The 12851-nt window shown below is 59.5% G+C and overlaps 1 protein-coding gene across 1 annotated transcript in view; it reads right to left on the bottom strand.

The window, feature by feature from the left end:
• AGO2 (argonaute RISC catalytic component 2) overlaps positions 1-12008 on the bottom strand; it is a 93902-nt gene extending 81894 nt beyond the window's left edge. Inside the window, exon 1 of the mRNA XM_032591972.1 lies at positions 11937-12008. Within this exon, the coding sequence (XP_032447863.1) occupies positions 11937-11958 (22 nt within the window). The 5' untranslated portion in view covers positions 11959-12008. The remainder of the gene's footprint in view (positions 1-11936) is intronic.
• Positions 12009-12851: the final 843 nt, after the last annotated feature.

Raw genomic sequence — 12851 nt, 5'->3', positions numbered from 1 at the left:
CCGAGACTGGTGTTTCATCCTCGCTGGACCTGGGCGGATGGCGCCCCCGACCCTGGCCCACAGCGCCCCTTCCTCGCCACCCCGACGGGGCGGCAGCGATAACCCACCTAACCCACCGGGACAGCCCCCTCCGACGGGCGGGAGGCACACCGCTCCAGGCCGCTGGTCGACGCTCTTCCGAGGGAGAGGATTCCCTGATGGAATGAAAGTTAAATCCCTCAAAAAGTCAACCTAGGGCTTTGCTAAAGACCAAAAAATAAACTAAAACAACAAGGCCACACGGAACCCCCACAGCTTTACAACCAAATTTCTTACCATCTTTTCCATTTACGTCAGAGCCTTTTCTCTTTCAGAGAATTTTCACCCAAGACATTTTGTCCTTAATTCACCTCTAGAATATTCCGTGACTGAAAGGCCCGCGGGCTGAGCTCCCTGCTCAGCCCCGGGTCACATTCCGGCACTCCCAACGGGCCGGTGCTCGGAGCACGGACCACGGACGTGGTTAACGCATGTGACTCCCGCAGGAAGGCAGGTGGGGAGTCACCCCCTCATCGCAGAGCCGCAAACCGGCTCACCGGCTCGGGAGCACTCGGGGCTCCACCGCCCAGAGGGGAGGGGGCCGATTCCCACACCCGGGAAGCTTCGAGCAGGGCGTGCGGCCGCGCCCTGCCACCTCCAGGCCTACCTCCTGCGGGCGCGGCTGTGGACAAGACCGATGGAAGCACAGAGAGAGGCAGTCGGCCCCCCTCGCTCCACCCCCACCGGCGAGATCAACAGTCGGGCTCAGCGGGGCCAACCCGTGGGGCGCGCACTGCACCCACCAGCACCTAGAACGGACGTACCCGCAGGAGGGGAGCCGGGAGTTGGTGGGGACAGAAGACGCCCCGCTGTCCGCCCCGTGACGGGTTATGGTTTCACTCTTCCAGGGTGCGTCCATTACCTACGTAAGTAAATCACTTCCTAAGTGGCCCCCACGGTCCTCTTCCCTCCAGCTGCTCAACATTCGTCATCCCTGATGGACGGCGCCACGCTCCACTCCAAACAGAGGCGCGAGAGGCCACGGCCACGGAGAACCGCAGAACCATGGGGGCACGGGAGCGCCACCACCCGAAAAAGCACTGGGGGGGGGGGGGGGGGGGGGCTGGCTGGGGGGTGTGGCTTTTCAAAAGCGGACACAAGCCTCAAGCCAGTAGATTAAAACAAGAAGCAATTAAATGCAACAAACACTTAGTAAAAAAAGAAAACAGCACTGTGGACGCTGGGAGCAGACCAGGATGATTCAGGGCAGTGAGCAAACAGTTTACCGGCGATGAAGGAGACAGACAGACCTCCAGGCAAAACGCGCCGGGGCCGTAAACGTGCAAAGGGAATGCTGTGGACTTTTTTCTCCTGGATTTCCTAGAATTGCCTTAAATGGAGCCGTCAATCAAACAGAAAAGTTACCCTGCTGCTCCTGCCTCACCACAGTCATCAATGACTCCTGCCCCACAGGCAGGCGCCCGTCCACAGCCTCTGCCCTGCCCTGCCCCCCACCCTATCTGTCACACAGCTGCCAAACACCCCCGGGGGGGGGGGGTCCCTGCCACCTGGAGGGCAAAGCGGCCCCTCCCGTGCCCGCGGCATCCACGGCCTCCAGGCCCAAGCGGCCTACAGCTCTGGACACTACCCAGACCTCTCTCTCTTCTCAACCGGTCGTCCGGCCTTCAGGCTGGTCCCTGACGTTCCTCTGCCTTCAAGACATACCCGTAACCAAACAGGGGACCGGGGGGAGTTTTTACTGCAGAAGCCGAACGTCAGCGTCTCACAAACCCTAAGGAATTCAGGGAACCTAGTGATCGACACCCCACGGCGACAGTGGTAGGAAAAGCAGCAGACCGGCCTCCGAGTCTGAGCCTCGGAGGCGAAGTGTCCTCGAACCCAAGCAAGCAGAACACGCATCAGATCAAGCCTTTGGGTCTGACCACCTATTTGCAGGAAATCCACACAGGACGGAGGCACATGCTGGATGACGCCAAGAGGTCACCAGCCCGGTCCAGACCGTGGGAAACCCACATACACAAACCAGCTTCTTCCACCAAGAAGCAGCAAGGAGGAGGCGGGGAGAAGGCTACAGATGAGGACACGGGACGCGGCTGTTTGGGGCCGGGGAGGCGGGGGTCACGGCTACATGGGCACAGGGCTTCTCTGGAGGCACAAGTGTCCAGAGATGGTGGGAGCGGCCGTGCACAACCGTAAACGTACTGAGTCTTACTTTGAATGGCAAACTGCACGGTGCGCGAGCGACACGCCAGTAAAGCTGTCATTTTTTTTTAATTTCATTTACTTTGAGCGGGGTGGGGAGAGCACGAGCCCATGCAAACGAGGGAGAGGCAGAGAGGGAGGGCATCCCGAGCAGCTCCGCACCATCAGTAAGGAGCCCAGCTCGGGGCCAGAACTCATGAACCGCGAGATCGTGACCTGAGCTGAAGTTGGACGCTTAACCCCCCGGCGCCCCAATCAAGCTGTCATTTTTAAGAGGTACTGAGAGGACACATCATCCGATCACAATGTGGGCCTCACCTGGATCCTGACTCGGTCACCTGTTAGAATCTACATCATGTGTGTAACTGGGCGGATGGGCAGAGAAGCTGTCTCTAAACCGGTAACTAGGGGCCCCCTGAGGAGTACTGGGCGGCGGGGGGGGGGGGGGGAGCAGGCAAAGACACCCTCACCTTGCAGAGCCCGCTCCTGGAGAATTGTCAGTAAAACAGCATGCCTGGGGTCCGCACCAGAACAAGGGGCAGGGATGGCAAAGAGGCCTCCAGGCGAACCAGGGATCTCTGGGGGCGTCACACATGCTTCCACTCCTTCCCATCTTCCACCTGACCTGGGCTCGGCCCCGTAGGCGACCTCCTGTGGGCGGAATCGCTGACCGGCCGCCAGGCCCCCAGTCTGTTTCCGACACAGCAGCCACAGGGCCAGCAGACCCCCTCCTCCCCTCCTGGGCACAAAGTCCTTCACGGACTCCAACCCGACCCTGACTTCCCCACCCACCTGCACCTGCCTCCCTCCCTCCTCTTCCGGTTCTTGCCCCAAGCTCACCTTCTCAGGCACCTGCACCATCCATGCAACGGGGCCGCCTGCTTCCCCCCCCCCCCCCCCCACCGCTCACCAGCCCCTGGTCTTTGGCAGGTACCCCAGACATGCTTCGGAACCTCCTGACTGGTGTGTGTCTTCTTTTGATTGTCTACCTCCCATCACACACGTTCCAGGCTGTTTGTCCCCGAGAGCCTTCACGGCCCACAGCTCAAGGTTAAGTTGTAATTACGAGTCTCAGACGCGCAAGGCCCCTTCCAAGTGTGATCTGATGTCCTCACAGGGAGCCACGTGCTTTGACATTTAGCAAAGTGCATAATTGTCGAAGCGGCAGCACCCATTAGGAACAAAGCACCCCCACAGTGGCCGCCCCCCCCCCCCCCCGGCCAAGTCACCGGCAGGGCCACTCTAGGGTCACCAGGTAGAAACTATAAGCAGAAAATTGTGACTCGGTCCCACCCGGTTGGGACAGGGCTCATCGTGTGGGGACACACCCTGGTGCTCTGTCACAGCACTCCTGGCCACGTGACCGTGCAAGGTGGGTCCCCAACTACTGTGAGTCCTACGTGGGCGGGTTCTGTCGCCACAGTGTACTAGCCTCCGGTCCCTTCTGAGGGATGCTCACGGGAACTGTGGCTCTGAACGCCGAGACCAAGCCTTCAGGTCCCTGGCGTCGAGCCTTACAAGGCGGCCATACACAGAAGGCACCTGGCAGAGGTTGTTTACTGGGGACATGGATCTCTAAGTGTTTTTTTATCCCTCACTGCCTGCAAAGACCCAGAGGTCAACAAGGAGGAGGGGCAGGCCAGGAGCCCGAGTGCACACCCCAAAGGGCTCCCGTGCAGAATGAATAAGGATGCTCCCCACGGCAGAAACAGTGGCAGGCAGCAGGTGCCTCCCGCCCACCGAGCGGCGAAGGGCGTGCCTGCATTATCTCCTCTGATCCGCTCATTCTCCCTGTGAGGAGGAGACCGAAGTTCAGAGAGGCTCACGCCCAGTCGTGAAGCCAGTATTCAAGTGAGGTCAGCCCGACCTGGAGCCCGTGCCCGGGGTTTGTGTCACGGGGGGGGGGGGGGGGCCACAATGCCCTGGTGACACCCAACAGCTCTCAGGGGCTGCAGGCGCCTTGGCACCCGGCCTCTGCACCTCCTGTGCCTTCTCCCCACCGTTTACTTTGTTTCCACAAACAAACAAATGTTGCCGCTGAAGCCCGGGGCGTCACCCCTCCTGGAGCCTGGGCTGTGTCGTGCCCACTGCGTGCGGACGGGCCCCTCACCGCCCGTGGGATTCAGAGGCACCTGCCCAGTCCCGTCAAATGCCCTGCCGCCTTCGTGTCCTGCACAAGCTCGGTCACAGCAAGACCGACCGCGGGGCCTGGGAGTGTGGCGAGCAAGATCCCCCCGCAGGGGCTCCCACTACCCAGTTCGCAGAGCACCACCCACTCAGTCCCCAACACGGGCACAGGGCTGCTGGGCTCAAGCTCCCTACCAGCAACGGAGCGAGACCTTGTCCAGAAAAACGCCCAATGGTCATATTGTGTCACTTGACTCAGCAATGACAAGCCTCTCAAATGGCTCTGACCCGTGAACTTCAGTCAGTATTCTGCTCTCGTGTGCATGCACTTTCTACGGTAGTAGAGCTCGGAGCCCAAGCACCCAGAAATAACTAGAAGAGATGGGCTTAAGTTACAGCGACAGAGATTCAGGGGAGGAACCACCCTGATTCCCGAGTCTGGCTGCTTTTAAGGCTACGGGTTCTTGACGACGATGTTGGCCGTTTTCCTGGGGAAGGCGCTGCAGCTCCCAGAGGTAGCCCTTCCGTCCTCTGCCCCAGTTCTACCCGGAGGTGACAGGCTGCGTTCACAGCAACAGGGAACCCTGACCCGGGGGCAGGGAGGAGGGGCCGCCACCAACCAGACCTGGGAGCCGAGCAGAAAAGGGAACCTGACGTGTCATGTTTCGTCAAAAAGCCATGTTGGGGCACCACACTCTCACCTCCCAGGAACGGGGCCCCGGGGCCGGCAACCCCCCCCCCCCTTCTCCCGCGGGAATGTCAGGTGCACCGTCTACTCCCCTCCCACCCCCACTCCTCACTACTGGCCCTCACACCCGCAGCACAAGGCAATCACCGGGGACATTGGCAAAATTCAACTTCTAGGGTCTTCGGGAGATTCTTAGACCCGCTGGTTTTAAGGCTACAGGTTCTTAACGACGTTGGCTAGGCCAAGGAAGTGGGCTCGCTCCCCCGGGGCCCCAGCTCCCACTCGGCCCCCTGCCCCGTCCTCCGTCTCCCGGTGGCCTTCCAGCCCTTCTCCAGAGCCCGCCTCAGACCCAACATGTCCAAATGCCACACGTGATCCTGCCCCCCAAGCCTGCCAGTCTCCCCCGTGTCTTATTTTTGTTAACATTGTCACCACCTGCCACATTCAACCAATGCGGTCACGGAGACGAGGATACGGCCGGCTCCCCACCACCGTCTGTGGCTTGCTTCCTCCGGTGGGCCCCATGCCGGGTGCTCCTTCAAGCTTCACGAACTCGCCTGGGGGCAGGCAGGGCCAGGCCCCTCGAGGGTGAGGACCCAGGCCAGCGCCACCCAGCACATCTCACCTCAACAACCCTGGGGTCAGGGCTGTTACCGTCATTTTCCAGGAGTGGAAACTGAGGCTCAGAAAAATTACATCCCTGGCCAGAGGCCCCAAGCCAGCGAGGGGTGCTACAGTTAAGTACAGGATCCAAACCTGGGCCCCAGCTTCTGCGTGGACGGGACCCGCGGGGGTCCTGTCTGTCACTCCACCCACAGCCATCCCCTGGGGGGCGGGGGGAGGGTCCTGCTGTCTCAGGCCCAGACCACTACCTACAGTCTCCCCGCCCCACGCTGGCCCCTAGCGTGCCCGGAGCACTGCCAGAGTCACCTTTCTAGAACAAGTCAGCACTCGGCACTCCAGCAGAGCAGATGGGGCCGCTAGTGGGCTGCCCCACCTTCCCTCCCACCTGCACGCGGCCCCTGGGCACTCACAGTCGGAGACGGGGTTCCCAGGGATCACCGGCTCCTTCCTCAGCCCCAGCCACCATCGCAAGTCAGCAGAGGAGTAAAGGCACCTCAGGACGTAGACATGAGGGGACCTAAGCCGGCCAGGCCCAACTCCCTGCTTTCAGGTGAGGAAACCGAGGCCCAGGACACGTACAGAGCCGGCGGTGATGCTGTGACTCCCTGTCTGTCCACTGCTTGAGCTGTGACCTCGAGGAAAGGACGAGGACTGAAAGGTGGGCTTCGAGTTCAAGGAGCCCCTGCCTCCAGCCGGCAACGGAGGGAGCGAGGTGCAGAGCCCTGTTGGTACAAATCCGTGGCAATCTCTCAAAGACCACGCTCGCATCCTCCAGACCTGATGAGGAATTTAATTTAGTAAGAGCAAAGCCATCGAAGGGCGCAACAAGTTTTAAACGTTTAAGCCCTGGGGGGGGGGGGGGGAGGGGGAGGCGCCTGGGTGGCTCAGTTGGTTGAGCTTGGGCTCAGGTCACTATCTCGCAGTTCGTGGGTTCAAGCCCCGCGCTGGGCTCTGTGCTGACAGCTCGGAGCCTGGAGCCCGCTTCGGATTCTGTGTCTCCCTCCCCCCAACCTCCACTCACACTGTCTCTCTCTCCTTCAAAAATAAACAAACGTTAAAAATTTTTTTTAAATGTTTAAGCCCCGGGGCGCCTGGCTGGCTCAGTTGGTGGCACGGGCAACTCTCGGGGTTGTGAGTTCGGGCCCCACGCTGGGTGCAAGAGTTTACTTAAAAATAAAATCTTCGGGGCGCCTGGGTGGCGCAGTCGGTTAAGCGTCCGACTTCAGTCAGGTCACGATCTCGCAGTCCGTGAGTTCGAGCCCCGTGTCGGCCTCTGGGCTGATGGCTCAGAGCCTGGAGTCTGTTTCCGATTCTGTGTCTCCCTCTCTCTCTGCCCCTCCCCCGTTCATGCTCTGTCTCTCTCTGTCCCAAAAATAAATAAACGTTGGAAAAAAAAAATTTTTTTTTTTAAAAATAAAAAAAAATAAATAAAATCTTCAAAAATAAGTAAACAAAATGAAACGTTTGAGCCCTTTATTTTCGAACAGACCTACAAGCCTAGGATGTAAGAACCGCTTGGAGTCAGGGAGACATCCGTCCCGATTTGCCCAGGTAGTGCTGCTGCCTTATGTCTCAGGGACATAACGAAGAACCACTCCCAGCCCCCCCATCACTTGCCAAAGTTTCCAACGTAGACGATAAACTGTCTGGTCACCCAGGGTACAGCTCTATCGAAAGATAAGGTAGAAAGGCACAGTTGTTTGGTCATGAAAAGTAAAGACCCTGAGACCCATCAGTGGCTTTCAGTTTTTAAAGCTGGAGAGAAAAAAGCAGGGAAAAAAATCATAGTGCGGCTTAGTGATAGTTCAACCGTCTAGAGTGCCCACGGGCAGGGCACCTCGCTTGGGGCTCGGGAGACGTGGGTGCCAGCAGGTCACAAAGTGCGGGGTGGAGCCATCAAGTCTAGAGACATGGCCAGGAACAGACACGGATGGAAGTGACTGAGGAGAGAGCCCCATGTCCCCACCTCACCCGCAGAGCCCCACCCACACCTGGGGAAGAGCGGTCTCCATCATCCGTGACGCCAGAGTCACAAGTACGTCCGCGTTTTCTATATGTCGTAAATGTCCCTTCTGCTCAGAGCACCACAAACAAACAAGATTCTTCTGCAACAGAAAATTCCAGATGCAAAGGGGTCTGCGTACAAACACTAAAGATAAACGTGTTGTAATTAAAATCGTAGCAACTGGGTCTCCAACCGGCCTTCCTCAACAAAACGGAGGTATCCTGGACAATGGGGTCCTTCTTAGAAAATGGGGGGGGGGTGCACATACATACTCTAAAGAAAAGCGATCTTAAAGACTAAGTGTCCCAGCAAGTCCACAGCAGGGGGGTGTGCAGGGGGAGGGGTGCCAGCTTTAGAGTCCAGACTAAAGAGCCCCAAAAGAAATAAAACCAAATTTATGTGTGAACTTTTATTAAAATCCACGATCCCAAACGACCCACTGTAAGCACACACGAGAAACCGATTATGGACCGTTAAGTGTGAAAATGGCGCGGAGATTAAAACGTCCCTATTTCTTAGACATGGTACTTAAGTGTCAGGGGTGAAAGGACAAGTCTGGAAGGGGCGTTAGAGTATTTCCACCAGAAAAAGGGGGGAGGGGCACATCTGAGGCCAAGGCAGATAATCTTGATAATTGTCGAGGCTTGGTGATGGAAAAATGGGGGAGTACTGTGCGAGTCACTCTACTTTTGTGTACTTTAAACTATTTCACAACAGAAACTGTTAAAAAAAAATCAAGTGTTACATTTTGAACACCCACAGTAACAATTCAGGAAACAAAAACATACTTTATCAGGCTAGCACGCTAGAGTAGTATGGTAACAGTCATTACAAAGAATAAACCATTCTGGTATGGTCTGAAGTTCTGACACTGAAACTAGAAGTTGACAAGAACTAATATTCTGCTTCTCAAAACCAGGTAGGTCTTAGGACTCGAAGCTTTTATATTTTGCCTTCCTACACGCTTATTTAAACGTTTCTTCAAGGTTTGAAACAGAAGGGCCCCTGGGTCGTTCAGTATTAAGCGTCCGACTTCAGCTCAGGTCGTGATCTCATGGCCCGAAAGTTTGAGCCCCATGTCAGGCTCTGTGTGGATGGTGCAAGACTTGGGATTCTCTCTCTCTCTCTCTGCCCCTCCCCTGCCCATGTTCTCTCTCTCTTCCAAAATAAATAAACTTAAAAAAAAAAAAAAAAAAAAAGGCTTGTCACAGGCCCATGCCTCCCTGCCCGCAGCAGTTTCTAGAGGGGCAGAGAGGGACCATCTGCTCTATGGCCAACGTGCACCGTCGCCAGAAGACCAGGGCATACCTTCACTGGCAACTGGGCCGGGGAGCACAGGAATGGGGTGCAGGAACAGTTCAATGGCTCTAGAAACCACCCTGAAAGCCAGTTATTCCCAAAGTCAGGATCCCTTTGGACAACTCTCAAATAAGACTCATGTGTCACAATAGTTACTTTGTTGCAACGCTGAGAGGGGTTAAACACACAGGGGCTGGGGCACCACAAAAGCAAAAGAAACAATCCCCTGGGCTCCCTCAGACACACTTTAAGATCTTTAAGTTGTTAAACACAAACACACAGACCAAAAAAAAAAAAAAAAAAACCCAAAACAAAACAAAAACAAAAACCAAAGAGCCAGATCATCTCCCAAAGTTCAGGGTCACCGGGGAACCCACCATCCTGAACTACTAACTCTTCTGAAGAGCTAAAAACCTGATAAGCAGTAACGTCTTCAGAGTCCAAACATTAATTCCCATATCATAATAGCATTTATAACGGCCATAACTTTTACCTACTGTGAACTCTACCTTTTGAATTCGTTTATTACTAAGTTGCTTCCCCAGTACAGTAAAACTGAGAGTAGCAAACCTATGTGTAATTGTTCTACAATCCAGGTTGACTGTCTTTTCATTATCCTCAATTAGGAAATACAACATCCAAAAAAGTTTCATTGAAGAAACTCTTCGAGAAGTTCCTTCTAAGCCAACTTAAAAGCCCCTGTGTGTAGAATACGAGAGGTGCACCCCGCCTTGTAATTACAGTGCACTCGCACAGCCTGAAATTTGGGCTCGTTCCCATCCTGCCATCAGCTAACAACCATCCGACAGACCTATTTGTTTTTCCAACCAAAGCCGTCCAGTTTCAGGTTTATCTGTGAACCACGGGGCCCTCTCCCCGGCACGCCGCAGTGCAGAGGCCCACAGCAGAGCAAGATTCTTCCAGAAGCTGTCAGTGACCAGAAATGAGCCTGGAGACCCGGAGGACGACAGGTCTTTGGAAACGAGAGGTGAGAAAATACCCCCCGTGCGGGGCCTACGGTTCAGGGTGAGCGGCGCTCCCTGAAGCTCTCGGTTCAATTATACCTGAGCGCATGCGCACAGCAGTCCAGCCTAGAGGTAACAGGTATTTCTGACTGTGGGTCAAGGTCAAAAGGACTGAAAGCCACTTCTTTGAGGAGAGTGTCCAGAGTGGGCTTGGAATCAGACAATATGACCTTGGCAGGGTTCTTAACCTATCCGAGCCTCTGCGGTCCACCTTCACAGTGAACATCACCAATTTAGCAAGCCATCCTACGGGTTAGTTAGCGCGAGACGCAGCACAAAAGCTTCACCTTCCTCAAGGTTCTTTACTTTTTCCGGGCCTTCAACTTGCAAACTGAAAATCTGAAAAATTCTACGGTGTAGTGACTACCCCTTGCTGGGTTCCTTTAGGGGCATTCCGGGGGGACCCTCACTCAGCCAGCTGAGAGGCTACCCTGCCCTTTCATGGGGGGGGGGGGAGGGGAGGGACGGGGAGCCTGCCCGCCCAGGGTGTCAAGAAGTCAAATATGCCCCCAGGAGTGTGCCAACAGGGTCCACCCTGGCAGACCTGAGGAACCTCCCAGGTGTAGGATTAAAACCATTCTTCAATCAAATTGCTGAGAGGCTGGAAGGGCTTAAAAGTTGGTAGGGCTCAGTCTCGGAAAAGCTTTCAAATTAAGTGACATCAGAAAGAAGACCGTCAGGATTCACGAGGCACAGGGCCGTTGGTGAACAGCCACAGCATTCCAGGGACGGCGTCGAGGGAACTGAGCGGGTCAAGAGGGGCTTCCAGACCCCGGACCCCGAGCAGGTGGGGCCAGGGCCCCGCCAGCACGCGGCGGTGGGGGGCCGGGACCCGAGCGCACCTAGCACCGGGGCCGGCCTGCAGCCTGCCGGAGCCTGGCGGACAAAGGGGACAGGCGATGCCCTGTGCAAGGGGCAGGGCCAGCCGGGAAATTTGGGAGCCACGTGCCTGGCGGGAGAAGGAAAAAGGCTTTACAACACTTGACCGCTCTCTTGGCCCAGCGACTCCGCGGCCCCTCCGCTGTGCACTTAAAACAAGGGGGGCGACGGGTTACTCCTTGAAGTTTTTTAGAACTTTTCCAAAGAAAGAGCGCGGACCGGTGGACAGGGGTGCTAAGGGAGTCAACACCTCTCCTCGCCGTCTTCTAGTAAATTGTAAAAGGCAATTAGCACTTGAATAAGGAGCCGGCGTGTCTGGAATGAGAACCAGCCGCACGCAGCTTCAGGGTCTCGAGGGGCCGCCCTGCACCCTCCCGGCCCGCGGCCCTAAAACTACCACCGGGGATTGGCCCAAATTCAGCGTTTCCAGACTTTCCCCCGGAGCAGGGGCCGCACAAGTGCTGGCAAAGAGAAAAACGAAACCGAGTGCGCTCCAGGCCCGCCGGGCTCGGTCTGGCGCCGGGGGGCCCGCGCGGCCCCGGCCCCCCGCCGTCCGCACGCCCCGAGCTCGGCGCCGCCCCCGGGCCCGAACCCCCCGCCGGCGCTCAGGGCCCGGCCCCGCGGGGCGCAGCGGGGACCCGCGCCGGGGCGGCGGGCGAGGCGGGCGAGGCGGGCGCGGGGCGCGGGCCTCGGGCCTACACGCGGGCCCCGGCCTCCGGCTCCACCCGCGGGGGGCGGCGGGGGCGCGGGAAGGGGCCCAGGCCGCGCGGGGCGCCCCGACGACCGGGGGCCCGAGGAGGCCGAGCCAACGGCCGGCGGCCCGGCCCGGCCCCGCCGCCGCCGCCGCCGCCACCCCCTCCCCCGGCCGCCGTCTCCCGGCCGCCCGCGCCCCCCCCCGCCTCGCCCTGGACCCCCGGCCCGCGCCCCCGCCCCCCGCCCGCCGCCCCGGCCCGCGCCCCCCGCGCCCCCGCCAGCCCGCCAACCGCCGCCCGGCGCCGCGGGCACGAGCGCGAGCGGCCGGGCCGGCGCCCCCCGCGCCAGGACTCACCGGGGCCGGCTCCCGAGTACATGGTGGCGCCGCCGAGGGGCTCCGGGGCCGAGGGGCGGCCGCGCGCGCGCCACGGGCCCCGACGCCGCGAGCCGCGAGGGAGCCGCCGGCCGCACGATCCGCCCCGGCGCGGCCGCCTCGCCAAACAGGTTTACCCGACGCGGCCGGGGCGGCGGGCGGAGGCGGCGGGCGGGGGGGCGGGGGGGGGGACGGAGGGAGGGGCGACAGAGAGAGGGAGGGGAGGAGGGAGGGGGGGAGAGGGAGAGGGAGGGGCGAGAGAGAGGGAGGGGAGGAGGGAGGGGGAGAGGGAGGGGAGGGGAGGGGGAGGGGGCGAGGGAGGGGAGGGGCGATGGCGAGGGGGAGGGGCGAAAGAGGGGGAGGCGGGAAGGAGAGGGAGGGGCGAAAGGGAGGGGGAGGAACGGGGGGAGGGAGGGACGTAGGAGAGAGGGGAGGAGGGAAGGGAGGAGGTGGAGGAGGGAGGGGCGAGGAGGAGGGAGGAGGAGGGTGCAGGCAGGAGGAGGGGCGGGGTCGGCGCGCTGGTGGCCGGGAGCCTGGCGGGGGCGGGGGTGGGGGGGGGCGGGAACGGGACGCGCGCGGGCAAGTGGGGGCGGGGGCTGCGCGGGCCCGTGGGGCGCTGGGGCCCCCGCCGCGGGGGCGGACGTGGGGCGGGGGACCCCTCGCAGCCACTCAGAGCAGCGACGTGGTCGCCGACTGGGCGGGGCGGGCCAGCCTGGCATCGCCCCTGAGGCCGGGAGAAAGAAAACACCCCCCTGTCCCCGCCGCCCCCGCGCGCGTGGGGGAGCGCATTCTGGCTGCCCGCGGGGGGCGGGAGACGGGTGCCGGGTGGGGGGCGCAAGGCCCTTCACCCCCCCCCCCAACCCCGGGCCCCCTGCCTCGGCCGGGGGGAACGCGGGC

This window comes from Lynx canadensis, chromosome F2 (assembly GCF_007474595.2).
Source record: "Lynx canadensis isolate LIC74 chromosome F2, mLynCan4.pri.v2, whole genome shotgun sequence".
In the NCBI taxonomy this organism is placed as follows: Eukaryota; Metazoa; Chordata; class Mammalia; order Carnivora; family Felidae; genus Lynx; species Lynx canadensis.
The sequence above is the reverse complement of the archived record's forward strand: the minus strand, read 5'-3'. Positions and strand labels throughout refer to the sequence as shown.